General features: G+C 37.2%; 1 protein-coding gene across 1 annotated transcript; it reads left to right on the top strand.

Moving 5' to 3' along the window:
- Positions 1–3,872: 3,872 nt before the first annotated feature.
- On the top strand, positions 3,873–26,245 carry LOC129264114 (uncharacterized). Its single transcript, XM_064097187.1, has 12 exons — positions 3,873–3,967; positions 4,686–4,781; positions 5,241–9,595; positions 10,608–10,800; positions 14,101–14,439; positions 17,102–17,165; positions 17,992–18,140; positions 18,968–19,204; positions 19,514–19,556; positions 19,927–20,075; positions 20,549–20,755; positions 21,861–26,245. Exons 2-12 carry the CDS (start codon positions 4,703–4,705, stop codon positions 24,098–24,100), a joined length of 8,055 nt encoding a protein of 2,684 aa, XP_063953257.1. The 5' UTR covers positions 3,873–3,967; positions 4,686–4,702; the 3' UTR covers positions 24,101–26,245.
- The last annotated feature ends 1,325 nt before the right edge of the window (positions 26,246–27,570 follow it).

Below are 27,570 nucleotides of genomic sequence, written 5' to 3'. Positions count from 1 at the left end.
GATATACTGTTTAAAATTGATGGATTATTTAATATACATGCATATCGAATATGTATCTTTGAATTTTACAATGAAACCAGTAAGAAAATAACAAGGCAACAGACTGCTGAAAATAGAAGAAAAATGAACGAAAATGATTAAAACTTCATACAGCAAACAATGTCATAATGAAGATTATGAATTCTATTCATGTATAAGTCAATAGACTCAAGAATAGTCTTTTTCTTTATATTTGAATTGAAGGCAAGTACACCATGCTTTATCGTAAGCCTACTTTAGTTGTCACTTTGAATTTCTTGTCATCACAGTTCATGTTCTTCTCTTTAAAATTATTGAAATCAAAGGAGAATGAGATACATAAGAAAATCATTAAAAGTTATACCCGACACTACCCGCTGTATATCTATAAGTATGACATCCTCTAGGTAGACCTCGTTCAAGGTAAGCCCTAATAAATGCCCCGGTTAGACACCTGTACCTAATACGTGGTAATATCATTAAACATGAGACTCCCCTTCACCTCACCTGAAATGGGGTCACCTTGAGACCGTATTTCCATCGAGCCAAGTGTAGAAAAAATAATAACTCCTTCACTGCAAAAACCCCGGTGTTGATTTAACACCAGTCCGGAATCTACATATGTCCACACCAGAGAAGTATTGAAACAACACCAGTTTGGAATCAAACTGATGCTGTTTAAATACTAATTGGTGTAGTATAAACACCTATCTGGTGTTAGACCAAAACCAAACTGGTGTTGTTTAACACTTCTCTGGTGTGGACATATATAGATTCCGGACTGGTGTTAAATCAACACCAAGGTTTTTGCAGTGTTAGTACAAGGAGTCATATCGCATCTTTTAGCATGTTTAGTTACTATACTTCCACGTCTTTCTAAACGTTGTAGACTGGAGAGGACGGTTTCCATTAACCTAATCAATTACTGCGAAAAACTGGGGTAACATTTGGAACCTTTATTTCATTTGTACCTACTCCCAATCTGCTCTGGAGAAAACATGTTTTTCGAGCTTACAGAAATTCATTTTTGACATGGTTTGTTCTCACATAATAATTTCGCCCGACGCACATTTAGATAACATTCCTACATCAATCAGTATTGACAATTGATAACTACATAACTTGTGGTAAAGAAAAAGCAGGAGAAAGAACATTCTTCCAGGCCTAACTTATTACTAATACTGATTAAATAATATATGTACGTTTTTAGTCTACTGTAATATATGTTTCTTTTTTTACAATAACCATAGGAGAAAACAAAACAAAAATCAACTTTGAACAAATCGAGAAACTTAAAATATATTGAATATCATTAGCAGTAATTTTACTACAGTAATAGAATCATACTAATCTGTCTGATATCAACAACATTTCAGCGTACATCTATCGATAAAATGAATAAGCCGCTTTAATATATAACGAAGCAGTATATAAAACCAAAATTAGCAAAAGCAGGTGTACAACTGTAAATAGTTGCCCTCTTAATATTGACGAAATACAATTTCATCGTCGACCAGGCGGGGTTTATTTTGAACGTAGACGCTAAGCCTAGGGCAGGGTCTAGTTCATAAACACATGTTAAGACGATGAGACGCATGTAGCTAGGCGTGTTAGGAAATAAGAAATCAAACTAGCTCCGAGGGTTGTGACTGAGATCTATAAAACTGTGCCATATTCGCATGACGATTGCACGCATTGCGGTAGGAACTGAACAGTAAAGAAGACAATATATTCAATGTATCCAATGACTTTATATCTATATTGACAAAGCTTATGCCCGTACTCAGAAATTTTGAAAACTCACATTTTTTTGATAAAAATTTCCACGAAAATCATCAAAGAACGAATTACTTCAAGTTCACCATACAATTGCAAAAGCGCAACAATGACGGGCTTCGCTCTTTCGCTTTCGATTTTTTTTTCGTAAAAGTTTACATTTTTTGCGTATGGCCATTATATTATAGAGACTTAACTTCAAGACAGACACACGTCAAGTTCTTGGCTAGATAGATAATCGATTTAATCTTTTATGGTTTCCTTCTAATTGATTATTGTCCGGCATAGCAGTGCAATAGATTGTAATTTGTAATTTTACAGGAAATTTAATTCACGCAAGTTGTAATCGGGACCGAGGGCAAGGCGAGGGTGCGAATAACCCAAGGGCCGGGATGAGGGTGTGGAACTGGGAAGATAGATAGGGGTAGCCTATACTCACCCGTTATGCTACATTTCTATTAATCGACACACGAAATATTTTACGTATAGAGAATGAGTCGTGCAGTATATAACAGGAGCTCGTATGGCCTCATCCCTGCAATGAAATCATAGGGGAAAATGATGTCTTTTTGTTACAGGGAGAGAAATGAATATCCATCTTTTGGAATATTTGATACAATTGAAATTCGGAGGAAGACTGTCGAAAATCTGAATGAAATAAATCACATTGGGCTCAATATCGCAAACTCTAGTATGTTGTTTTTATGGGGGTGGTTCTTGATTGATTTGAAAGAATGAACAAACTGAGTTTGTCAAACTGCAAAGCTTTGTGGATACGCTTCCCCCTTTTTAGATGGTATCCCTGCCAGAAAAAAACCCGCCAAAGTAACCCAACAGTGTGAACATTGTGGACATATTGTGACACTGTGTTTCACAGTGTAAAAGTACAACACTGTGAGTGTTTCCAATTGGTACTGTGAAAATGGGCCGAATCTTCATAGTCGTCACACTGCAAACACATTGTCCACACCTTGTTGCTACAATGTGTATCACACTGTGTTTTACCCGGCAGGGAATGTTTTACATTTTTATATGCAATGTATACTTCATCCGCTTTTTAACTTGTTTGTTGTCCGAGTATTTTTTTTCATCTGTATTTGTTATCTAGATTGTCATAATGGTCATAATGACCTGGGCGTAACATAGGCAAATAGCAATGATTTTGTGACCTGCAGCGCGGGAAAGAGTGAAATGGGTGTGTTCCGCCGTACAGCATGCGTATAATCATGATAATTATGAGGTGATTACATGTATGGACGTATTTACTGAAATCACTTCTCCCAGGCGCTTGCCTTGCCCATTAAGTGAACCCCTTCGTCTTCTGTCACGTCTATTTCAAATCCGTGGGATTGTCAAACCTTTACTTCGCCCTATTCATTTGAAGAAGACATTTGGGAAGGGCTGGAATCCGTGCCGGTTTAAGTGATGCGCTCATCATGACAGGGGTGGTGCTACAGTGAGTGACAGCAAGGCATCTGTCTCTTTCACTCTCCCCCTCCTCCAGCATCCGAAATATCAAATCTTGGTCGCGTGCCTGCGAATCGGACCGGGATAGTATCTGATCATGGTTATCGAGAAAAGTGAGAAATTTGGCGAAATGCACATCTTTCATCAAAATACAATTGTATACATTGAACGAGACATTGAGGATTATATTCCAAAAGAAATGCTTTTCGACTGAAGGTTGGGGACTACTTCAGATCACGTCCGTGGTTTCTTATGGATATATTGACGTTTACCACTGCAAACATGATTGTAACAACCTCATTTAGCCTACAAGGTGTCATCTAGGCCTGCACGCATAATTCATCTATAATGTGCTCTAAAGATATTGATCACTGACCGAGCATTTACATCATTAGCGTATAAATGGAAGCAAAGGTGGCGATCCAACGAAAAATAAAAACATATTGTATTTTCTGCGAGCTTAATATAGTTTTGTTGTGCTCATTCTTGACGTCATTGTTGGTAAGCTAAAAAAGGTTGTATAACCTCGTATTTATAATTTGTAAACAAGTTTTTTGCAAGGATTTTCGACCGACATGAACATATTTTTACTTCTTTCATCTGTTTTACACAGAAGATGAACACCATACCCAAAGATGATTCTACCGATTAAAACAAAGACCTTCTGGATAAAATGGTCCTTGAACTCACGGTTTTATAAATAAGGGTAAGTAAATCATTTGCACATAAACGATAATAAATTAAAACAAAAACATTCAATAGCTGATATATATCCGATTTTATTTTAATAAAAGAGATTTTTAATTTAATATAGAGAAAACATGCATGATGTTTTTATTTCTTCTTTGCAATGTATAAATTTCGCCATTAGATATTCGAAAATAATTACAGGCCTATAGAAATTATCGATGTTGCAATGCAGTATATGCACTTTAACATATTATGGTACCAACATGACCAACGTCAATGAATTTGCTGAAATGTATTCATATAAATTATCCCTGAATTCCATGGAATGTCATGATGTTAAGTCTCCTTTGTAGAAGAAACTGAATTATTAGTTTGTTTAGCATATTTACAAACAAAATATTAATAAAAAACCCACGAAGGCCACGCCTAATCGAGAATGAATCTTGTATTAATTTGAAATGCACTGTGTTTATTCCGATATATCTTTCTCATTGGATGTTAAAAGTTTTTATAACTTATTCCTCCCATTGATTAAGGCCGCACGAAAAAAAAAAAAACACGACACCGGTAACATAACGCGGCACACCTCACCATCTTTTTCCCCTTTACATTTTTTTTTTCATTTTATACCAACGATCATGAGTGTATCTACACTCTTAGTTATATATATATCGCTTTTTTAAAAGATGGTGAGGGATTGTTACAACGCATTACCTATTTTGTTTCTTCTATAGGAACTTAGATCTTTACCATGGAGTCAGATCAACGGGTTTTGCCACCCAAAACATCACCTGTAACCATCGAGGTGTCGTTGAACCATCGACGAAAAGGTAATATCACATGATATTTTCTGCAAATACTCCATTGGAAATTAGTGATGTATATTTGTATGGTTTTATCACATTTATTTTGTTATTGTATCATACTTATCATGATATTTGGTTCGTCTAGAGGGGGGGGGGGGGGGACACGAGATGACCGTTTCTCTTGTACAAAATTCAAAATTCAAGAAGGGGACACATCTTTCCGTCCCCACTCCGGGATCGCCGCCCATGATTGTGGTAACAAAAGTTCTGGCCCCAACAAAAGTCTTCTTGGAGAGGAAATCATTATGTGACTATGTGAACGGATGAGTCAATTTATGTTTGGAATCCAGTAATCGCAACTGGAGGCACAGAGTTATCAATAAAGTAGTCTTAGTGGTTGGGATGTAACATTGAGTCATTAGTTCTGGTGTGGTCAAAATAGATACAAGGTTCTGATTGTGGTTTTATCACATTTCTTGACAGACCTTCCGGCAAACAGTATCGCTGCGGTACAAGTCAAACACGATGCCACTGTTTCTATGAAGATACCTCTCTTAAAACAGCCTCGATATCGCTCAGAGGCTTTTCTTGCCATTTCACCTTCACTACCGAATCCTAAGGAAGTCAAGTTTCGCAACTCTGTGGAACACATTCCAACTGGCTCGAAGACTGTGTCGCAAGGATCTAAATTCGCAAGGGGAGCTTTAAAAGCAAGTGGGGAGGAGTGCAATCGGTGTGTTTTTTATCATAGTGGAAAAGAAAATGGTGAAATTGACTTCAAACGACATGAACCAGAGGATCCTAAATCGAAGAGGACATCCTTGAATGGAGGTGGATCTGAAGAGAAATCACTGAGGAAACAGAGGGCGCTTGATATAGACACAACAAGACATTGCTCACCTCTACGACGACAAGGAAGGGTGCAATTTGAAATTGATAGTGTTTCCCCAAACGGTCAATCTACTCTTGGAAATTTTTCGACTGAATCATTTGTAGACTCCAAATCGTGCTCTTTGGAAACTGAAAAAGTGATGGAAGCTAGCAGGGAAGAAAATTCTGGCAGTGAATTAAGTCCAATCAGTGAGCTCAAAAAGTTTATAGAAGATGAGAAAGAACAACAAAATCAACCAAAGGAGGCAGCCACGAAAGATCAAGGTGAATTGTTGGAAACCAGTACGGATTCCCTTGAATCTGGATCAGAGATCAATCCGTTGTGGGTTCTAGATTCGATTACAGCGTCTGTAGAAAAATGCAATTCTCCTGCCTATGAAACAATTTTTGAAGAGGAGGTAGATAGTGAAATAGTGTTAGATAGTCATTCTGATGGAAAAATAGAAACTTCTTCACCTGGAGAAGAGGGAGTAGAGAACATATCTGGTGCTACTGCAGATGTTAAAACAGTTCCCCAGAAGGAGGGATATAAACGACTTTCGCAAGGGAGTGATGGATCATTTGGATTCGAACCACAATACGAAGAGGATTTCAGCGGATACGTGGAAGGAAAGGAATACTTTAAGAACTTGCCAACATTCCATCGTTTATTGACAAGTGCAGAAAAGGAGGAACTTGATGATGTGCAAATCCAAAAGAACGAGTTGATCACTTTGCGACTTGAAGAGCAGATACCAGGACTCCATGAGCAAAGTGACTATGCCCAGGATATGATGGATACTCACGCAATGAGGTCGGAATACTGGGACTATCCATATCCCTCTCAAAGTGAGGCCTTTGACAAGGCCCTGAGGTCTGAAGATAAAAGAAGTCAACTGCTCGAGAATATGAGAATGAAGATCCGTGGGCGGTTAAGACAACCTGGCAATTCAAGTAGCGACAGTGGTTGTCAGGACACCGATGCTAACCATAGTTCACTTGATGAATCAGATGCTACGAATCGTTTGCATTCCAACAAAGGACAGTGCCAGGAACAGGCCAAGTCACAGATTGAAAAAGAACAAACAAATTACACGTCCGATTCGGGTGTAGATAGAGAAGAATCTGATGTGAAAATAAGAACCTCTTTAAAGACAGAATCTTCTTCTCTAGATCAATCTTCTTCAAACAGAAGGCAAATTCTTGAAGGTCTTCAGAAACTAATTACATCTTCAAAGAAAACAGAGTACAGTTTGCCACAAGACAATAACCATCATCCTGATACGCAAATTAATAACATTGGTCTCGTTTCTCTGACTGGAAATGGACCTTCTATCCCTGCAAGGCCGATGGCCCTTGGACAGCTCAAATTCGTGCATTATGAAAACATAACTATTGTTAAGAAACGTGTTGATGAAGATGATAGTGAAGTACATCCCAATACCCCGAATGGTAATCAAGGTGCAAAAGAAAATTGCAGGACCATAAAGGACGAGAAAATGGGAAATCAAGAATCTATTGTAGAACCCATCGATATTGATTTATCAGATCCAGATGTATTAGAAGCAACGAAAAGAATGCAATTGGCCTTTCGGAAGAGAAGGGAACTCCATGGGTCAAAAAAGTTCAGATCAATGCAGAGAATGCGAGCCGAATCAGATTCGGTTTCCTATAGATCTTTAGGCATTTGTAGTTCAGCGTCTTTGGAAAATCATAATCCATTTCAGGTTGACACTCCCACAGAGAACAGAGGGGTTCAGATGATCAGACACCATTCACTTCCAATCGATTTCGCCAATTCTCAAGCTCACAAAAATGTAAGAGGTGATAACATTCCTCCTGATTCGCTCAAGACTAAAGAAAAAGCAAAAGAGAGGGTTTGCAAGAAACTTTCACGACAAAAATCAGTTTCACAATATCAGCCTTACGCCACCTCATTAATAGAACAGCAAGAACAATCTTTAACAGATAATAGACTCTCAGTTCAATCTGTTGAAGAAAATGACAGAGAATTAGAACCATTTGAAAATGGAAACCCGGGCATTGCTCTTTCAGAAGAAGTTTTCATCAAAGAAGTAGCAGACAACACGCGTGCGCCACTTGGTCCTTCGTCTCCAAGCGAGGTGGTGAATCCGAGTATGGAACTCTCCAAAGAAACATCTGAAGGAGAAGATCTAGATAAGAAACTGAGATGTATCACGGGAAATGACCAGCAACCAATGGATACCTCAGAAGAAAACCTGCAAGAGTCTGGTCCCGGTACGGTCCTGGAACCTGATATTGATCTTAAAGATCCTAAAGTTCAAGATGCATCGAAGATGATTCAGCAAGTCTTTCGTCGTAAGAAGTTGCACAGCAAGAGAAGCAAAGGATCGGTAGAGGACAAAGCATGCAAAAAAGTACAAGCAAATAAAGCAAATTCTTTAAACCATTTCGCATCACCTCCAGATACTCCTATTACCAAAGAAATGCAAAAAGTTTCTGATTCTGATAGAACTGATTGCCCTCCGATTTTATTTGCCGACACTACAGTGAATGTCGTAATATCTGATGATGAACTGGATAAAAACATCTTGTCAAACGAACAGCAACTTAAAGACCCAACTGGAAATATATCATCAACTAATAGTTTAGAGCCAATAGACGTTACTCTTGGAAACACACCTGCTACTGTAGGCTACCAAACATACAAAGGTGTGGTTATTGTCAATGAAAAGCTTTCAGGACACCTAGAAAGTAATCCTAAGCCAACCTCACCGGAAAGGGAAAACATAACTCGTGCAGATGCTAACGCCAATTTTCGATCACCGCTTGAAAAGAAGCACCCGATGAAACGAGCTTCATCGATTAAAGAAGCAAATTTGGGCGATGACATAGACATCGATCTCCTAGATGCAGAAGTAAAGGAAGTAACTGAAAAACTTAAATCTCTACCGTCTCCTACGAGGTTTCCAACCAATGAGGAACTACAGGATATAGTGCTAATAAATGAAACGGATTTAGAATTGAAGAAGCTGAATAATCAAAATTTACCAGAATCAAATGATGCAAATTTCCCTGTTGACCTAACAGATGCGCCATCGGATACGAATAAAACCAACAAGTCTGGGACAGATGTGGACGTAGATATTGATTTATCAGACCCCGATGTTCGGAAAACCGTTTTCAAACTTCAAAGTGCCTTTTGGAAAAAGAAGACTAGCAAAAATAAGACACAAACTACCTCTACTAAGAAAGATGTACCTGGAAAGAGTGTGGAAACTAATACTAATAATTTGACATGCCGGAATATGAATGAAAGTGCTACCTCGAAGAAAAAGAATGGGACCTTGATTGGAAATGACAATGGAAAAGTGGAATCCGCTAGTGTTGGGTTAAATCATTATGAGCTTGATACCAAAGTCTATAATAGAACTGAAAGATCGGAAGCACCAACATCTTCAATGAAATGCGAAGAACTTGAGAAAATATTTCAAAGTACAAACAATGATACGGCAAAAGCACGACCTGAAATCTTTAATTCAAACACAGGTAATCTCGTCTCGACATCATCAAAACAGACCACTGAGATTGACATAGACCTGAATGATACTAAAGTAAAAGAGGTGACAAGGAAAATTCAGAACATATTCAAAAGAAAAAGAACTCCTTCGAAGACGGGTGAGACTCCCAGCAAGGGCGAGTCTAAGAAATCTCTCACACGTCTGAAGTCGGCTGCTGCCACTTCAATTGGTTCGAAGCTTCAAACAATGCCGATGATATCAACCTCGTTTTTAGATCGCGGTGAAAAGGGAAGAAAGGAAACCAAGGCATCGATGGTATCTGATGATTGCCATGGCAACACTGACGATGATGAACGAATGATGCAGTCTTCTAATAGATACGGTGGAGGAGAACTGGCAAAGGTTAATGACGAAGTATCAAAAGATAACAAAATAGGCGAGCCACATGGAACATTCTGTGATAAGGTAGGTCACAATAAATTGAAAATATGTAATTATTAATAGGCTGATAGGCAATTTTATCATTTGATTACACCATTATGATACGACCCAGTCATATTTCATGGATGGGTGTTTAGCCTTAGGTTGGATGATGATCATCTCCATTAAACGCGAACTCGGTCAATTGGTAAACAACAAAGTCAACACCCTTTGAATCTAATTATGACGAGCGTGATTAAGGATACAACATTCAGATCACCTAGGAATTAGTAATATTCTTAACAATGTGTGAACGTCATCTTGTCTTCTTAATTATTTGCTTTATTCACTGGGACAGATGCCTTGGTGGTATGACCATAATTTTCGGTCATGATTATGGTTTATTTGGGAGGATTGCATCTTATACCATTATTGTAAATGACGCATATTTATCTCAGTACCTAAACTTGTACATTGCTCCTCGGAAATAAAGTATTTCATTTCTATCATCATCACCACCACAGAATAGCCAGTCAACTAAAATTATCTGACTAATTTGTTCTCAACTAATCAGATACAAGGATTTCCAGTTGCTTATAACACCTGTCAAAGAAGATCATTAACAAAAATATTCATGAAACACACCCCAGGTACCCATACAACTAAAGAGGAGTGTCAGTTTTAGCGTAATCATAATATTTATATATATATACAAACTTCCACATTTCTGTGAATTTATTTAATTCAATGTATCTTGGCCTTCAATTTGCAAAGAACAATTGAGTATTATAAATGATGAACGGCCCAAGTGCAGGATAGTTCGTCTTGATTAAACTTTTTAAAACAAAATCATTTGCGTTTATGTCCAATGTGATTTTTAATTCATGTCGGGCACGTTCTATTGGACTTCCTGTATATGAATAACACAAAAGATAGGCTCATAAATATTTGAGCGAAAACATCCCATGTCATATTCAAACCCAATTAGACCAACATTCATATAATCAATTTCATTCACAAAATTACTCGAACTGATGCCACGATTCGTATTCTGTAGACGGAATCGCAAAGGATAGCAGAAAATGGCTCACATCCGAGCGATGATGATCACGACTCCCAAAAGACTGTCTCGGCGGCATCTGAGCTTTTCTCTCCCAGAATACCTTGCGATGATGGCGGTGGAGTCACAGACCTCAATGACGCCATTAGTGCAACTCGTGCTTGCCCCGTCCAGCCCACTTTAGTTGAAGGTAAGTCAATTACGGGATCTTAAAAATATCTGAGATATCAACTCAATAATAGGATAATTAATTTTCTTCAAAGTTCTATTAAAGGTAAGCTTGCAATATTTAATTACTTGCACATAAGCTGATGAAAGACCATTAATTGTGTCCGTCTAAAACTATATTCAGAACGCACTTCTTCTTCTTCTTCTATACTACTACTTTTTCCTATACTATTACTAGTCCTGCTACTACTACTACTACTACTACTACTACTACTACTACTACTACTACCACTACTACTACTACTACTATTTCTACTACTACTACTACTACTACTACTACTACTACTACTACTACTACTACTACTACTACTACTACTCCTCCTCCTCCTCCTCCTCCTACTACTACTACTACTACTATAACGTTACGACTCCTACTATAATTGTGGTAATCAAAATAACACCCATTTTAATCATTTAAAAAATTACTGTGATGTAACAGATATAGAATAAGCGATCAATGAAAATCTTTGAAGAAATTAGTAATCCTTTTAATTCATTTTCTTTTATCTTAAATTCTTACATTTCTGACGTCAATGTGATGGAAATGATAAGTCGATTGAATTAATGAAACAGGGCTTTATAGGCATGATGATAGGACGATCCTTTATTGGTAGTGATTTAGTAAGTGTAATGAATGACGAAATCATCAACAGATGTAGTTTGGATGCTGTAGATTCATTTTAAATGGAGAGGTGTTTTGGGGGATTCTTCTGGGGACGTGCTCTTCAAGCTATCTCGTTGCACTTGAGGTCTCGCCATCTGACCGTATATCTCCGTTAAGTCTGAACGGAAAAGTGCTAATTTCCTTGAAGATAAACATTCGCTGACCATGACAAGAAACATCCAATCCCTCTAATCCTCTTCTCTGAAGACGCTATATACCCTACATCTTCCGTTGCCATATTAACCGCTAGATAGCTTGGCCCATCTATTGACCCTAAATTTCGAGTCATTTCCTGGACATTAACGAGGCGTCAAAATGCGATATAATCATTGTCCAATGAAAAAGAAGCGGGATTCAATAGACAGTAGAAATATATGGGAAAACGAATTATTCCACAACATTTATTGACATTATTGTATTTGTTGTGAGCGTATGCGAATTGGTTCCAACTAGAGCGTCAGCTGGCAGGTTCTCATCCAAATGTGTTGAGTTGTGACCTGTTACAGGTTGACAGGTGTGAACGCAAAGTTCACCCTAGCGTTGAAATTATATATTATCGACTAAAATCATAACGGTAGACAGAAATAGGATTTGTGCTGCTTTTCGATCTATTTACTGTTTCATGCGCTGCATTCAGCGATAACTATCTAGTCTGCGGGTTACCAACCGCTAAATCGACTTTATCCGATTATCCGATTGGAATACGTACTATTGCGGTTTACCTGATAGGCTACACATGATATGTCGGGGGAAATAAGCCCAATTTGAAGAGAGTTATTCGGACGTGCGTATATTTTTGTCTGAATGAATTGTGCTGAGTTCATGTCAGGATTGGTTTGAGGGTTTGGTGTTTGATCATGGGATCAGCGTGCTGTACATCAGGTAAGTGAGGTTATTTCAGGATGAATTTCCGTGTGGAGTTTTTGACTACTCATAGGATCAGGATATCGTGAAGGGACAGTCGAGAAAAGACGCACTGCAAAAAGTCTGGTGTTGATATAACACCAGCCCAAAATCTATATATGTCCACACCAGAGAAGTTTTAAACAACATCAGTTTCCTTTTGGTCTAACACCAGATAGGTGTTTATACAACACCAATTAGTATTAAAAAGGGGAATCCAGCCTTGGCCATAAAATGTTGTGTTGGGAAGGATAAAAATAATTTAAACAGAATGGTGAAAGTTTGAAAGAAATCGAACAAGCAATAAGAAAGTTATAGCTGCTTTAAAATTGAGATCACTAATAGTATGTAGATTTCAAATTGGCAACTGGGTAAGTAAATTATGACAAGGGGCAAGGACAACTTTCCCATAGGCCATGTACTTTATTATCAGGGATTTGTGGTTTTCTCCTAAGTACCCATTCCCCTGGGGCAGTAATCTAAATGTAATCCAGGTAGTATATTGTTTTATGTCCTCATGAAAGAAAAATATAACTTGAAATAAAACCTTTGGAAAAAATAACATTTTAGCCATAATATGTATTGGAATACATGGAAGAGTAGTCCTTGCCTTACATCACTATGACACCCCATATGCGGCCAATTTGAAGTCTCCATGGGTATAGTGATTACCAATATTTACAACTTTTAAAAATTCATAACTTTCTTGTTGTTTGTCCAATATTGTTCAAACTTTCACCTATCAACTTGTCTGATTTTTCTTTTTCTTATAAAAACAAGTTTGTCCAAACTGTTGTTGTTTCAATACTTCTCTGGTGTGGACATATATATATTCCGAGCTGGTGTTAAATCAACACTGGAGTTTTTGCAGTGCGTGTTTCTTCAAGACATGGGGGGTAGTGCCACAGCCATACCAACGAAACCGACTCCAACCCATCCGATATTATGCAATCGGTAATAACGTAATAAATTCGATCGGTCTTAAGACGGTTTCGCTGATGTGACTCTTGTATTACACTGAGATACATTGCAATTCTTGTTTCTTTCTAGTCAATGTTTATAGTCTGTGACTTTTTGACTCACACGGCAATAAGGCATATCAAAGCAAATATATCTAATCATTTGTCTAAACTCTTACAGTTACTTGTCAAAATGATCATGTGACAGAGTTCATTGAAAGCAATACTAAGATGTCCTTTAGATTATTTACTAATGGATACATCTTCCGTTCATGAGCAGTCTTTATATCCTCAATTAAAATCAATTAAGGTTTCACAATTCATTTTTTTTTCACTCGTGATATAGAATCTGAATCACTAGTGGGGCACAAAATTTGATTTATTGAAGTGAGACATTTTATAAACACCAAATGAGTTCTGGTTTGTTTTAATGGAGTTACTTACGTTGTCGATATGAAAAATATTTACTGACATATACATGGAATCATACACGACTTCAAAAGCATTGAAGGTTTATTCTATTGGAACCTATCAAATGAATCGTGAAATAAAGTGTTATACAATGATTTTTCAGGTACAGGAAAAATGATAGCATAACATGTAAGCTAATATGATAATGAGAAAGAGTTTTAAAATCGAATAATTTTTTGTCAAACTTCAGGGATTTGATATTTGTGAAATTTATTTCTTGCTCCATGGTCACGCTAATTCTGCAATTTACTTATTTTACATGTAGGTGCCAAAGGTGATAAGTTCACCCTCAACCACGATTTTAGGAGCTCAGCATCCGTTCACTACGTCGATGTCAATCAACTTCCAATACTTCCCTCGTCATCCACGGCGTCGTTGCTGAAAAATCAGGATGAAGTTGACATCGAAAGACTCATTACGACTACTATGGCAACTACAGAAAGGAATGGACATGTTAACATAAGCAACAGCCCTATGCCATGTTCTCCGACGTCATTGACCACCGTTCCAGTCAGCCGACGAACCCGAGACCGAGAAGATGATGTCGACACCAGTCGTTTGCAATCAACATCGACGAGCTACGTCAATGGAAAACATTTTCATGGTGAGATTTCTATTCGATTGCATTTAATATTTTTACTTTAAGAGCTCTCTATGTTTTTAGAACGAAATTGATCAAATTTAGTTGATTCAAACGAAAGTATTCAAATTTCTTGAGGTATCATATTCATGGTGAGATCTCATGTGAGATTGCATTTTTTTTTGCAGTAACAATGAAATAATCACCTTTCATTTGGCTAAGGCATTTTTAAATTAAATCAAGCTCAAAGACTTGCCCCAAATGAAAAGCCAATTCATCTTGAGATATGTATTTGGTTGTATTCAATACTTCAGCTATAACAATTTAAAAACTCTCTTTGCATCTTGTAGAGCATTATCAAATTTTTAAATAAAGTATTTACCTTTTCCATGAGGTATTATATCATGGTGTTTTGGTAAAGCTAATACCTTTGTGATATATCAGCGATAGTATAGATAGTCATGTATCCCATGCAATTTTTTTCAAAACAAATTGTGGCGATAAAGTCGTGTTTGTGACAATGACACATTTTTTGACTAGTCCAAGCACAAATTATAAAGACAACAATCTTCATCCGTATATGAATTTGGATTGTACTTGAGAATTCGTCACGACCCTGGGGAAGACCACGTGAAGAAATGAAAGCTACCGGCGTTTCCTACCCTTACAAGATATTAGGAAGTTTGGTAATGGGGAAGGGGGAAGGGGGAACGTGGTTTTTTTTAAAGAACAAAGTCGGCAATCGTCGTGGGGAAATTCGGGATTTTATATCAAAACGAGCAGAGAAAGTGTATTCATTCAATAAAGCCACTTAAAATTTATTGCCCAATTCTAAAAATATTTGAAATTACCCAGCCCAAAGCAAATTTTTGCAATGGGGAAAAAAATCCGCCGGTAAGTTATCCCTCAAGAAAGCCAAATATAGAATACCTTATAGCAACATTCTGTCGATTCGATCTCTGCAGATATGAATCATTCTCGAGTGAATCCTGTCTAAGCAAAAGCATTATGTTATTAAAGGCTCCTTCCTGTAAGTGCAAAGAAATCTCCAACCTAACAAAATCCACGCTCTTAAACACGACGCAATATAGACAAATTAACAAACTGTCAAAACGCGATCCGTTTCAGCTAATTGACTTATCCCAATAATCCGGTATCCGTTTCCATGTTGCCTTCTTACGAGGCCAAATCGTTAACATTATGTTTTAAATTTGGAACTAATTAGTAATATATTTCTGATTACCATCACAATTTGATTGTGTTGCTATTGGCTCATCTTGAACCAGTAGGTGTACTAGAATAGATTTGATAATCAAACCCCTTTCCTCAACTCACCCTTTAACATAGGGTGTTTTAAACCTAATTGCTTGGTGCCAATTGTACTTGTAAATCAATCCATTGTTATATTGAGACAGATCAAATGACAACAATGAGAAAATGTTTGTCTTTTAAAAATGTTAATCGAGAGATTAATGAGATATGAACTCAGAATATTAAGGGGAAAATTCTTGTCAGCTCAAAGAAAGTGGTTGCGCAATTTATTCGAATTTGCGTAGACTTTAACTACTTCTTGCTTTTCATTAAAATATGGATTCTTATATGACCCCCACGACTCTGAGTTAGTAAAAGCAAATGTTTACTTGATGATACAAATCAAGACAATTATTTTTTTACAACTACATTATAAGTATCTAAGAAGAGTCACAGAAGACGGTTATCTACGCCTTTTTCAACCGAGTTGTAACACATATAGTAATAGTAGGTTTACAGGAAAATACTCTTCGCAAAATATCAATGAGAACGACCTTTAATTCAGTTACATGATAGCAGTTCATCAAGGGTAAGGGTATGCGTTCATTTCCCACATTTCCCTCTATACGTTGAGTGACCAGTACTTGGGCAAAACAAACGTCCCGCCAGTAAAGTAGGGTACCATGACAGGACATCTTCTAAATGGGGTTTGCTCTATAAGCTCAACGATGAAGCTAACTGTTAAAGCTTAAATACTGCGTCCAGCATTGACAAATTGTAGAACGCCATCGTCCATATTCGGAATAAAATTAAAGATTTTGCAGCGTTGAAGAAGTGTTTGAAACTGTCTGGAATCATGGACCTGGTTGGAGGAGATCAGCTTGAGTATTTAGGATTACGCGGCCAGGATTTAAGAGCGGAGAAAAGGATTTGAAATAAGGTTTTAAGAGGAAAACAGGGAAGAGGTGTGTGCCCGACTTGACTTAGTTTTTGGCTCGACTTGCTAAAGAGTACATGACCTATTTTATTTTTTCAGGGTTTTATATTTCATAAACTAGATTGCAAAGATTTTGTTTTGCAAGAATAAACCCCTTTTTCTCATATTCTCCATTTTCTAATTTTCTGCATTCTTTTCTCGAAACATATGTTATCACAGCATGTGTAAACTTTCCGATTGATCCACCATTAATATCCCTTCCCTTTCTTAATGTTAATTTCTGATTTCCCCTTTTTCGCTATATTCAGCTTTAAAATGTCATTAATCCATATTCCGGTCTCCCCGTATCTCTTCCAAAAAATTACTGTTCAACTTCCTGCCATCATTAATGTGGCAAACAACGGTCACATTAGACATATTTTCAGGGCCATTGTTATGATACTCTCTGTCATTTCTTTTAATTCTGTCGTTGGGCCATTTTTTGCTCTTAAACTACAGGTTATCTTGAACAAGTATCTGATGACACCGAGTACGAGACTGCATACTCAGATTTCTCCGACCGGTAAGAGTTATCAACATTTTTTTTTTCTTAAGAACACTCGGAGAACGCTACGCGGTGTGCTGTTTTTGTGCTTAGCCGAACAGAAACACTCTAAAAAAAATTGGGTAAAAGTGCTCCATGGGGGTAATGATGTATCCAATCAACATTGCGCATTTCTTTTGGGCATTTTTATTTATCCAGTGTGATGAAAATTTTTGCCCATTCTAAAGTAACTGCTGCTTATTTTTTAACCTTACAGGACAATATGCTTCCCGCATTGGGTAAAATACTGTCCCACATTGGTTGGACACATTACCCTCGTGGTGGTAAACAATTTACCCAATATTTTTTACAGTGCAGTCAGCCATTGCGCTTTTATAATTTTCTATCATCATGATCGTACTTTTTGCAATTAAGTGCTCAAAAAAATTTGTGAATTTACTCATGTTTGTTTGAGAACATTTAGCATCTAGTCATATTCAATGGTTGAATAATTCTTCGACCAATACTTATATGCATTTTCATGGAGGGCTTGATAATCTTTATAAGAAAATAATGTGACTTTAGAACTTTAATGAAATAATCCAAGATTACAGGGAATTACAATTTTCTCTAAATTCTTCATTAATTATAAATTAAACGTTTGACATGAAACTATTGGTGTGCCATCCATGAAATAAAAAATGTGAATTTAATTAAACGAAAGAAAAATAACTTCTTGTCGCGAGATGAGGTTAAAAAAATACAGACACATTTTATAAAATACATTTCTACTTGTAAATGGCTGGTTTTTGCTTTGAAAATTGTACAAAATGCAAAATTCCAACATTGTATTGTATGTTAACAGAATAGACGAACTGGAGAGGACGCTAGTCCAGGAAGAACCGATACTGATGAAGACTGCTACTCAACATCACTCTCCTCGATTTCTGATTCGACCAAATAACGCATCATGTTTCCATGGGGACCATGCTCGCTTTGTTTGCTGTATGACGGGTGAGTATTATCCCATTTGACAGGCATCGATGAATTATTGATGATGATTGCTATAAACACATCATAATTCCTCCCATTTTAAGATTAATTATTAAAGAGCACTGACTGTCTAGATCTACTAAATTCAACAAGATGTCTAGAGTATCACTGACAGTGAAGCTGTCGGGTTTTGTATACCAGTGTTTTCTGAAATCGTGTTTTTTCGGAAAAGCATTTCAAAAAAGCAATATATTCGATATTTATATAATTAAGAGAGCCTTTTTGATTGAGAAAGAGTCAAGTCAATAGAAATACAAGAAACGTTATGGTGTAGAGAAGAAAGGTAACCAACGATACCAAATACTCTTGTGCACGCACCGCGTAAGAACGATACTGAAAGCCTTGTTCTTGGTTTTAGTGACATTCTCAGAATATAGCACTGCCTCTGTGAATATACCATCGTGGTGCAACCTAAGTGTGGAAAATTTTTCCTGCAGTATTAATATATTATAGGAATTCACTATTCTTAAATCCATTTTCATTAAAGCCCTTGTTCTCCTTAGTAAAGCCCGAATTATACCTCGGTCACATTTGCTCTACGGCGGCCATACGGCAAGTCGGAAACAGCCGTTTCATTCATTATTATTCAAATCACCTATGTAGCTGATACAAAAAATGTTAAAACGGCTGTTTTCGACTCGCCGTACGGCCGCCGTACAGCAAATATGACCGATGTATTAGAATTGAAAGAGGTTCAGTAATGAAGTATGAAAGATGAGGCCGATGAAAGGACCAAAGTATCTTGACTAATCGGACATGACAAGTGAGATCATTGTTTCTTACTTCAGGCTCACCTCGACCTGACATCAGCTGGTTTGCTTCCGGTAAGGTCATCAGACCGGAGAGGAACAACCGTCTGAAAATCACAGACTACGGCGAAGACAACAATGATGACGCATGCGCATTGGTGTCTATCTTGGACATTGTCGAGGTCAAGTTCGAGGACAAAGGCGAATACGCATGTGTAGCAATCAACCCCCAAGGTCAGGCATTCTCTTCCGCTCAACTCGATGTCGAGGAACGAGGTAATATACAAAATTGCATGTAGAAAACATAATAATTCATAATCGTGATAATAGTGATGATAACAAGGTGACACCATTGGTGACAAATAACTGCAACTAACTTCTATGATCCATAATTTTGAGCTTGAGCATGTTAGGTAGATGAAAAGTAGAAATAAATCCTTTTGGATATCTTGTAGCTGTCGTTAGGCTCCTTATGGTGATGAATTATTATACTTTAGTTCTTGGAACGATGAATTGCCATTGCACAATTATGATTGGTAGATTTGCCTGAACGTCCTTTGTGTTTCTAACACTTTACTTTCCAAGATTCTGGGCCAGTTCAACAGTCTAAGAGTGCTGACGTTGATGGGTGAGTACACAGACCTTATTTGAAAACCAACTGTAATACGTTTTAATGTCCAATTTCTGAGAACCTTAAATTAGTAATTTTGAAGAAATTATGAATCGATTTATCCAAGTTACATTTTTAAAACTGCAGCTGTAATGAAAAAATGGCGAAATATACCTGTATGATACATTTGAAACAAAATAGATGCATGATACGAAAGAAAGGCAAGTGTTTAGAAAATGAGATAAATAAGAAAATTGGGCGATTGACAAGATGGCAAATAGAAAACCCCAAAAAAAGTACAAATAACATTGTAGATAATATCCATATTACCATATGTTCCTTGACAAGATAAACGTCATTCTAATGGCGTCTTTCATAATTCAAATAGGTTAAGTAGCCAACCTGAAATAGAGACTTCAGACAGAGATGATGATTTACGTCTGGCGAAACAAGTGCACATCCCTTCAGCGTCACTTCCCAGCCAGAAGGTTCAAGCACTTGTGGGATCAAAGGCAACATTCTTCTGCCCTGTTGAAGGTAAATACACGAGCAGCAACACTGAAACACCAACGTACCTATCGCGTTTATACGAGCTCACCTGGATACAAAATTTAAAGATATTACGTACACTAGAACTGTTTTGATATATAAGCAGAGTATACCGAGTAGCGTAATGCCACTGCTATCGTGTACCGATAAAATTACTGTAATTGTGCTTCTAATTTCAAACTCAACGATCACATTCTAAAAAGGAGTGGTAACATTATTACAGAAATTCAAATAAATACAAGATATCAAAACCTGTAATTCAGTGATAGACCTTTATTATTATATTTAGTATCTACATGCATCTTATTATGATTACAAATGAATGTCCATGTCAGTGAGATTTGGTATTCAGTCCAATTAAAATAAGTCTTCGTATTTAATGCTTTGATACATGTAACTAGGTCTATTTCATATTTCTTTCATTCAGCCTATAAGAGTTGTATTCATTGATCTCGTTTAAGGTGAGCCACTCCCGGAAGTGAAATGGTCAAAAGATGACACCCATATCACAAGTAACCATGGTGATGACCGCGTCACTCTCAGAGTTGAAGGTAGCATTCATTGTCTTCACATCCGGGACATCATACCCTCTGATGCTGGTTTGTATGTCTGCAGTGCCGCCAATGACAAGGGAATCGTGCTCTGTGTCAGCCTTTTGGAAGTGCAAGGTAGGAATGTTTTCAATCTTGATTTTCATATTTACCATTTTTATAATTCCCCCTTAATTACTCCACCAATCAATCAATGAAATGCATATTTTCTTTGTAGGAGTCTGCACTTAATTGAAGAAAATGAATTTGCAATTGTCGATTAATCATGAAATCTCTTTGATATGGGTAAAGCCCACTAACCCGATAGTTACTAGGGTAAGAATTATTTTATTTCCAAGGGCTATTAAAACCTCGGGTGTTACTCTGACACCAGTTGGCACCCGTAGAGGACCACTTCACGTGGTGTTAATTACGCCTAAGAGATTGAACACAATACAAAAGAGTTTTAAAGTATTAACCAAAGGTGTTGTAATATTTCTTGTTATACTATTGCATTTTAAACATAATACATTTTTTTCTTCTTTAATGGCCACTGCATGTTATGTATTTTTTTTTTTTTCTCTGTTATATGTTTTTTTATTGTAAACTCACATTGTTAGTCTTCGGACTTTTTGATGAGTATTGTTGAATAAAACCGAATTGAATTTGAATTTGAATTTAATAATACCCATAGGTTTTGAACTAATAACAAAAATAACACTGTGGTCCTCTATGTACATCAATCCACATCTAAGGTATTGCCTTGTCCATTTTTGCGGCTACTATATTATTGCAAAAAGAGTAATTACGTGCATGTATTATATACATGTACTCACATATTATATCTTGCTTAGCCAGATATTTTCACATTTAGTTCAACAAATCGGAGACTGGCAAAGCCGAAATTTCAACAATCCCCAAGTGTTTGGCAAACAGTTGTTAATTATGGTTAGGTCGAAATATAAATTTTGTCTTTGTCTGTTAGCAAGATACATATATTTAAATGCCCTATAAATCATGACATAACACTCCCAAATGTCAAAAAATAAATAATAATAATTTAAAAGAATATGTTTGTAAGGGTAACCAGTAGAGCAAATATTATTCATTACGGAATTGTACCGCACATGAATAAGATATAGGTATAAACGCACGTTTCCGAATCCCTTATTTACAGATTACACATACTCGTCTGAGCTGCTAGGTAAATTATTTTTAAGACATTCATATAATTTTTTTTCAGATTCAACTTGTTGGGCAGAAGATAGTCGACAAGTGAAACAGAGAACTCCGATGCTGGTAATCACAGAACCTGAAATATTCAGACAGTTTATCGGAGAAACCGAAACTGTCGTACCATCAAAGATTGGCAATGAAGGGAGCGTTGTTCCAAATAATGATTTAAATCAATCAAACAGCGAAACCTTTGACCAGGTCAGCAGGAACAAGTCTGATGAAGAAGGGGTTGATACCACGGTGAAAGATGTCACTGTTGCAGGTACGACTCAAAGTTATCAACTAAACTCTGGTGAAATAACCAACAGAAATATGGATGACATACTAAACTCAGTTTTGTCCACGTACGATCCGAGAGAATTCCAGCAGAATATGTACGATGATAGACTAAGTGTGACCAGCAATGACGGTGTGACCCGTAGGCGCAGTGAAACGAACAGCTCGGAGGCCTATGTTTCAGCAGAAGGACCACGAGGTGAGGATGATGATCCATTTGATAAGAGAGTCTATTTGGGCACACCTGAAGGAGACAATATAAGCGAGCTCAAACATCATAAAGGTTCAAAGCGGAGGACTTCTCGTCGCAACCATCTTAAATCACCAACAAAAGTCAGCCATTCACTACCATCAGCTGACAAAGCCATCACCGAGTTCATTGATTTGGACGAGGTTAATGGTTTCCCGAGAAGTAAGTCATCTAGAAAGAAACGACCATCTAGTCGAAGAAAGAAGTCTCCCATACATTCGAAGAATGCAGAACGTGTCAGGTTAGATCTTGAGAAGGCCGATGAGCTTACTGAAAAGGTGGATTCCTGTCTAGACATAATCGATGATCTGCTGACTCTGACTTCTTATGATGAGAATGAGAATGAAACGGAAGAAAAATTGCGTCAAAAGTTGGACACACTGGTTCAAAAATTCGGCGATTCTGAATCAGATGCAGGAAGTTTGAGCTCTAGAAGGGGTACTCCATCTCATCGTAGAAAAGAAAAGTTTAGCAAGGGGGATCTTCTACATATGTCAGACAGCAATGGGGAATATATCGATGGATCAGATGTGAATATCAACGTATCAAGGATTCAAAGTGAAGGTAACATCTGGGGACAGTGTAGTCTTGAGGATTCGCTGAAGGTAATGTCAGAACTAGTGGGAAATATAGCGGTGACTGTTCGTGATCAGGGGATGGAAAATGAAAGTACTACCCAAGCTCCTCAAGTGGAACAAGTGGCGGATGGTCAAGAGGAAAATGTAAACAATAATAACAACAGTCTTCGGAAAGCGTTATTTGGAAGAAGTGCAATCACTGGTCAGAAAGTCAAAAGAACACCGCTCTGTGATTTGCTAAAACAAAGTTTGTTCAGCCAAGAGTTGACGAGGAAAAGGGTGCCACGGAGGCCCCTACCTGTCACAAGATCACTGGACTCGGTTGATGATATTACACATATTCACAATTATGATGGAAAGCGGAGGCACAGTTTCGGTAGTTTGTATCCACCTAGATATTCAAGACCATCACGGAATCCCCTTCTAAGGACACTATCGATTAGGAGAAGGAACCGTGACCATTCAACAGATTCATCTTCCAGCGATGATGACATTCATGGCAGGTTGCAAGGTCGGACCATTCTGCGTCGTCCTCGACACAATGACAATGGGCAAGCATGCGGTGACTTTCCATCTCATGCCGGATCTATCGATTCTCTGCAGGCCCACCAAGAAGATAAATTTCAGCAGTTTCCCGATGGCGACAGACTGTCTTCTCCAATCGACTCTGAAGATTTCAGCGATTCCAGTTTAGAAGAACACGGAAACCATTATCCGCATAGTACAGAGAGACTACATAATCTACAATTTGATACGGATATCTTTCCGGAGCATACAATTGACCAGAGAGCACCTCATATGTTAAACGGTACGATTGACGGCCATGAAGACAAAATAGGAAATGGTACAGATCATTCTAATAGCTGTTTGAATGAGGATAACGGCAATGATCCTCAGGATGATGGAATTATGACAGAAAACTCGTCGAAAGTAATTCCCGATGATACGAGACCAGAGGACGGTGGAAACTGTTTAGTGCCCTCAGACCGGTTACATGATCACTGTTCATTTACCAAAGAGATGAGGCGAACGATTGACGGAAGCCATCCTCCTGATAATGGAGCCAATGGGAACATAAGTGACACTTGCTTTAGTTCTGGTATGAGCCCGTCGACAGATAGACAAGACAGCATAGATATGTGAAAGACGAACCAGTCTGCCTTGTTTGTTAGTGCACTATTCCTAAATTCCTTGGAATTGGAAACGTGTCCTGTGTGTTTTAAAAGTGCAATATTTCATACAGATATTCGTGAAGATTTTTTAAAGTTCACCTCTTTTCAGATTTTCATTTAATTTTCTATTACTATGTATAGGGATATACATGTACCATTGGCTATAAGTCCATTTTATATAAGTGTTTCAACTCGATATGCTGCAGAGGTAGTTTAAGACTGTTCAGGCAGTTCAAAAACTGTCAAGATAGTCAAGATAGTCAGTAAATCTCCCCAAAGTACTGTATGTACTGGCAATAGGCAAAAGTTTAATCATTTCTAACTCCAATAGTCATATTCATCACAGTCAAAACAACCCGTTTTTTATTTAAAAAGGGCTCGTCGTCGAGACCTGAACAAGCCCGTTGCATTTACTCTTGTAGTATATAGTATGCTTTTTACGTGCCACTATCAATTTGCAGGATAATTCTCGAGACCCTTGTTTCGCGTGGCGACCTAAACGACGGTATGAAAGCATCTATATGTGGCCAAATAACGAAGTTGGGTAGTAATATATGATTTCATTATTTTGTTTACTTTCATATTAATGAGCCATATTATCATTGACCATTTCGAACGGAATCCGAATCAAATTGATTTTGTTCTACAAAAAAGAAGAAAAATAGAGAAGCAGACTCATGAAAGTTTGAATAATATTAATAAAAAAATAAGAAAGTTATGCATCGTGAAAATGTGTGATCAATTTTATATGGGAATTTCATATAATTGTGATGCGGGGTATATAGAGACATCATTGTTACCTCCAATAATTTTTTTCTCAAGATTTACTCTATATGAACATATAACGCAATATCTATCTATGTTATAGTTGGTTTATTGCCCTGAAATAAAGATTTTTTAATATTGTTGGTGATCTTATTTTTAAACAGAAATTATGATATATTCATTGTCTTACGTCTTTTACATTAAAAAAAATAATTTTCCAATTCATATGCTCTAACAAAGGATGTTTTCTTAGGTGGATTTTTCTTATATGGAGTGTCGTTAGAGACATATGATAATTTTGATAAAAGCAAATAAGGACGCACAAGCTAGAGATTTTTAAAAACTGAATTTGATTATGGATTTATAACCGCCAGTTATCAGGATTTGAGGAGATAGTTGCATATCTTCACAAGCAAGATATTTTTAAAAACTGCATTTAATAATGGATTTATAGCCACCAGTTATCAGGATTTGAGGAGATAGTTGCATATCTTCACAAGCAAGATATTTTTAAAAACTGCATTTAATAATGGATTTATAGCCACCAGTTATCAGGATTTGAGGAGATAGTTGCATATCTTCACAAGCAAGAGATTTTTAAAAACTGCATTTAATAATGGATTTATAGCCACCAGTTATCAGGATTTGAGGAGATAGTTGCATATCTTCACGAGCAAGAGATTTTAAAAAACTGCATTTAATAATGGATTTATAACCGCCAGTTATCAGGATTTGAGGAGATAGTTGCATATCTTCACAAGCAAGAGATTTTTAAAAACTGCATTTAATAATGGATTTATAGCCACCAGTTATCAGGATTTGAGGAGATAGTTGCATATTTTCTCCCTCTTTGGAACTTGTTTATTTGCAGGTAGAAGGGATGCTTCTTTAAGAAGGGTATGACTTTATTGAAGTTACAGAATAAAATATGTCCCACGATTCCTTCCCCTATTGCACCACTTAATCGGCTCACACAAACTTTACCAAATTCATTGGTTTCATCAAGGACTTTGAAAGTACTCCCCGGGTACTCCCTGGTTTCATGTAGTGTAGATAAGGCCTGATCGTGCTCCACTCATTAGCTCACCGTCGATGAAATGATTGGGAGCCCCCTACCGACGGAAAATGGAAGTGATATCCGTTTTAGGGAGAGGCTTGTGACCCATTAAATTTCATTTGATGATATTCCCAACAGCTTAATACTATTTTAGAGATGTCTTGGATCAAGAAAATACGAGGTATGGGGTTCAATCCAAAGGCATCAGAGCCTAAGATAATATCGTGGTATTGATGTTGATGGACATAATTAGTCAAATATTTGAACGAACCGCCCATTTCGCAATAAAACATTATATGTAAAAGAAAACCTTGATTCGGTAGAGTCCATAGATTAAAAACAGAAGGATTTTATTTCGCACATTCTCTTTTTAACATTTGCTCTAAAAAAAAAGGCAATAAAATTGCTTGATTTTGAAATCAAACCTGCGATAGTAAAAAAAATAATAATTTAACAGACATATTTTTTCTTTGGACGTGATAAAACGAGAAACAAAGTATTTTGAGTATTTTGGCATTGTGTGTTGGAGAAACAAAAGTGTGTTGTCGAGAGAAAAAATACAATGAGGGACACAATGTAGAAAGAGGGGATAGATGGAAGAAGCGAATGAACCCGCTAATTATCAATGAACGCGTGTGCGTGGGTTAGGGTGGTCATGTGTGATGAATGTGTATACAGATAGAAATAAAGGGGAAATTATATTGAAATGGAAATTGACGGATCATGAAACTTATAATCTCTTCAAACGACACGACATACCTTGATTAAGAAATTCGTTGCCCCCAAAAGAAGAAAGAAAACACTCAACAAAAAATAAAGGCGAACTTGAGCCAGAGACTTCTTGGCGTCTCCTTTCAGCTCCGATCTTATCAAACAAGCCCATGTGTCATTCCATATTTAGAAGTTAAGGATTCTATTCGCCGTTTGGAGGTAATTCTTATCCCATACTCCGTCATACCGCTCTCGTCCATACTCTATATATGCGGCTTGTGGTAGAAAGGTCAGTGACTTCGATGATAGGATATAGCTTTCAGAACAGGATGGAATGTTGTTAGATGTCGGTGGCAATTAATATCACCTTTTCTTTATTCATAATTACCATATGACATGCAGGAGAGGTGAAGGGAGGGGGCTTTGTTTTATGAAAAGACTAACAGACTGTAATAAGGTATGCTTCTCTTAAAATAAGAGGGACTAGGGACACGACAGCAAAGTAAACTCGACGAAAATGAAGTGATGCTTTGGGTACTGTTTTATCTATTTATGGTAGACGAATAAAGAGACAAATCAGGAACTAATTTTGCCAAAGTAAATAATTGTGTAAGAGGAAATCGGTGCTAAAGGGCAAGGGCTGGTCTATGCTCTACGGTTTAAATATGAAAACATTAAGAAAAAAGAGTATGGGAAAGGTGATGATGTGATGTCCATGTCCCTATTTCTTTTGTCTTATATATTTCTGTTTCTGTTTCTGTTTGTGATAACTCCCGTAGGAACTCGGCAGGACAGCATTTTGCTGGTAAACGCCAAGCTGGTATATAACCAATTACCTATGAAACATTTTACGTCTAGGTTAATCAGTCATAGTGGCTGACGTTATAGACGACAGATATCACTCTCGG

The sequence above is a fragment of the Lytechinus pictus genome, chromosome 1 (assembly GCF_037042905.1).
Source record: "Lytechinus pictus isolate F3 Inbred chromosome 1, Lp3.0, whole genome shotgun sequence".
In the NCBI taxonomy this organism is placed as follows: domain Eukaryota; kingdom Metazoa; phylum Echinodermata; class Echinoidea; order Temnopleuroida; family Toxopneustidae; genus Lytechinus; species Lytechinus pictus.
The sequence above is the reverse complement of the archived record's forward strand: the minus strand, read 5'-3'. Positions and strand labels throughout refer to the sequence as shown.

Bases quoted from the DNA above. Each gene is read 5' to 3' on its own strand.
- LOC129264114 (XM_064097187.1), top strand. From the start codon at position 4,703: ATGGAGTCAGATCAACGGGTTTTGCCACCCAAAACATCACCTGTAACC. The intron at 19,557-19,926 runs GTGAGTACACAG...TAATTCAAATAG, and splicing joins AAGAGTGCTGACGTTGATGG to GTTAAGTAGCCAACCTGAAA. The intron at 20,756-21,860 runs GTAGGAATGTTT...ATTTTTTTTCAG, and splicing joins CAGCCTTTTGGAAGTGCAAG to ATTCAACTTGTTGGGCAGAA.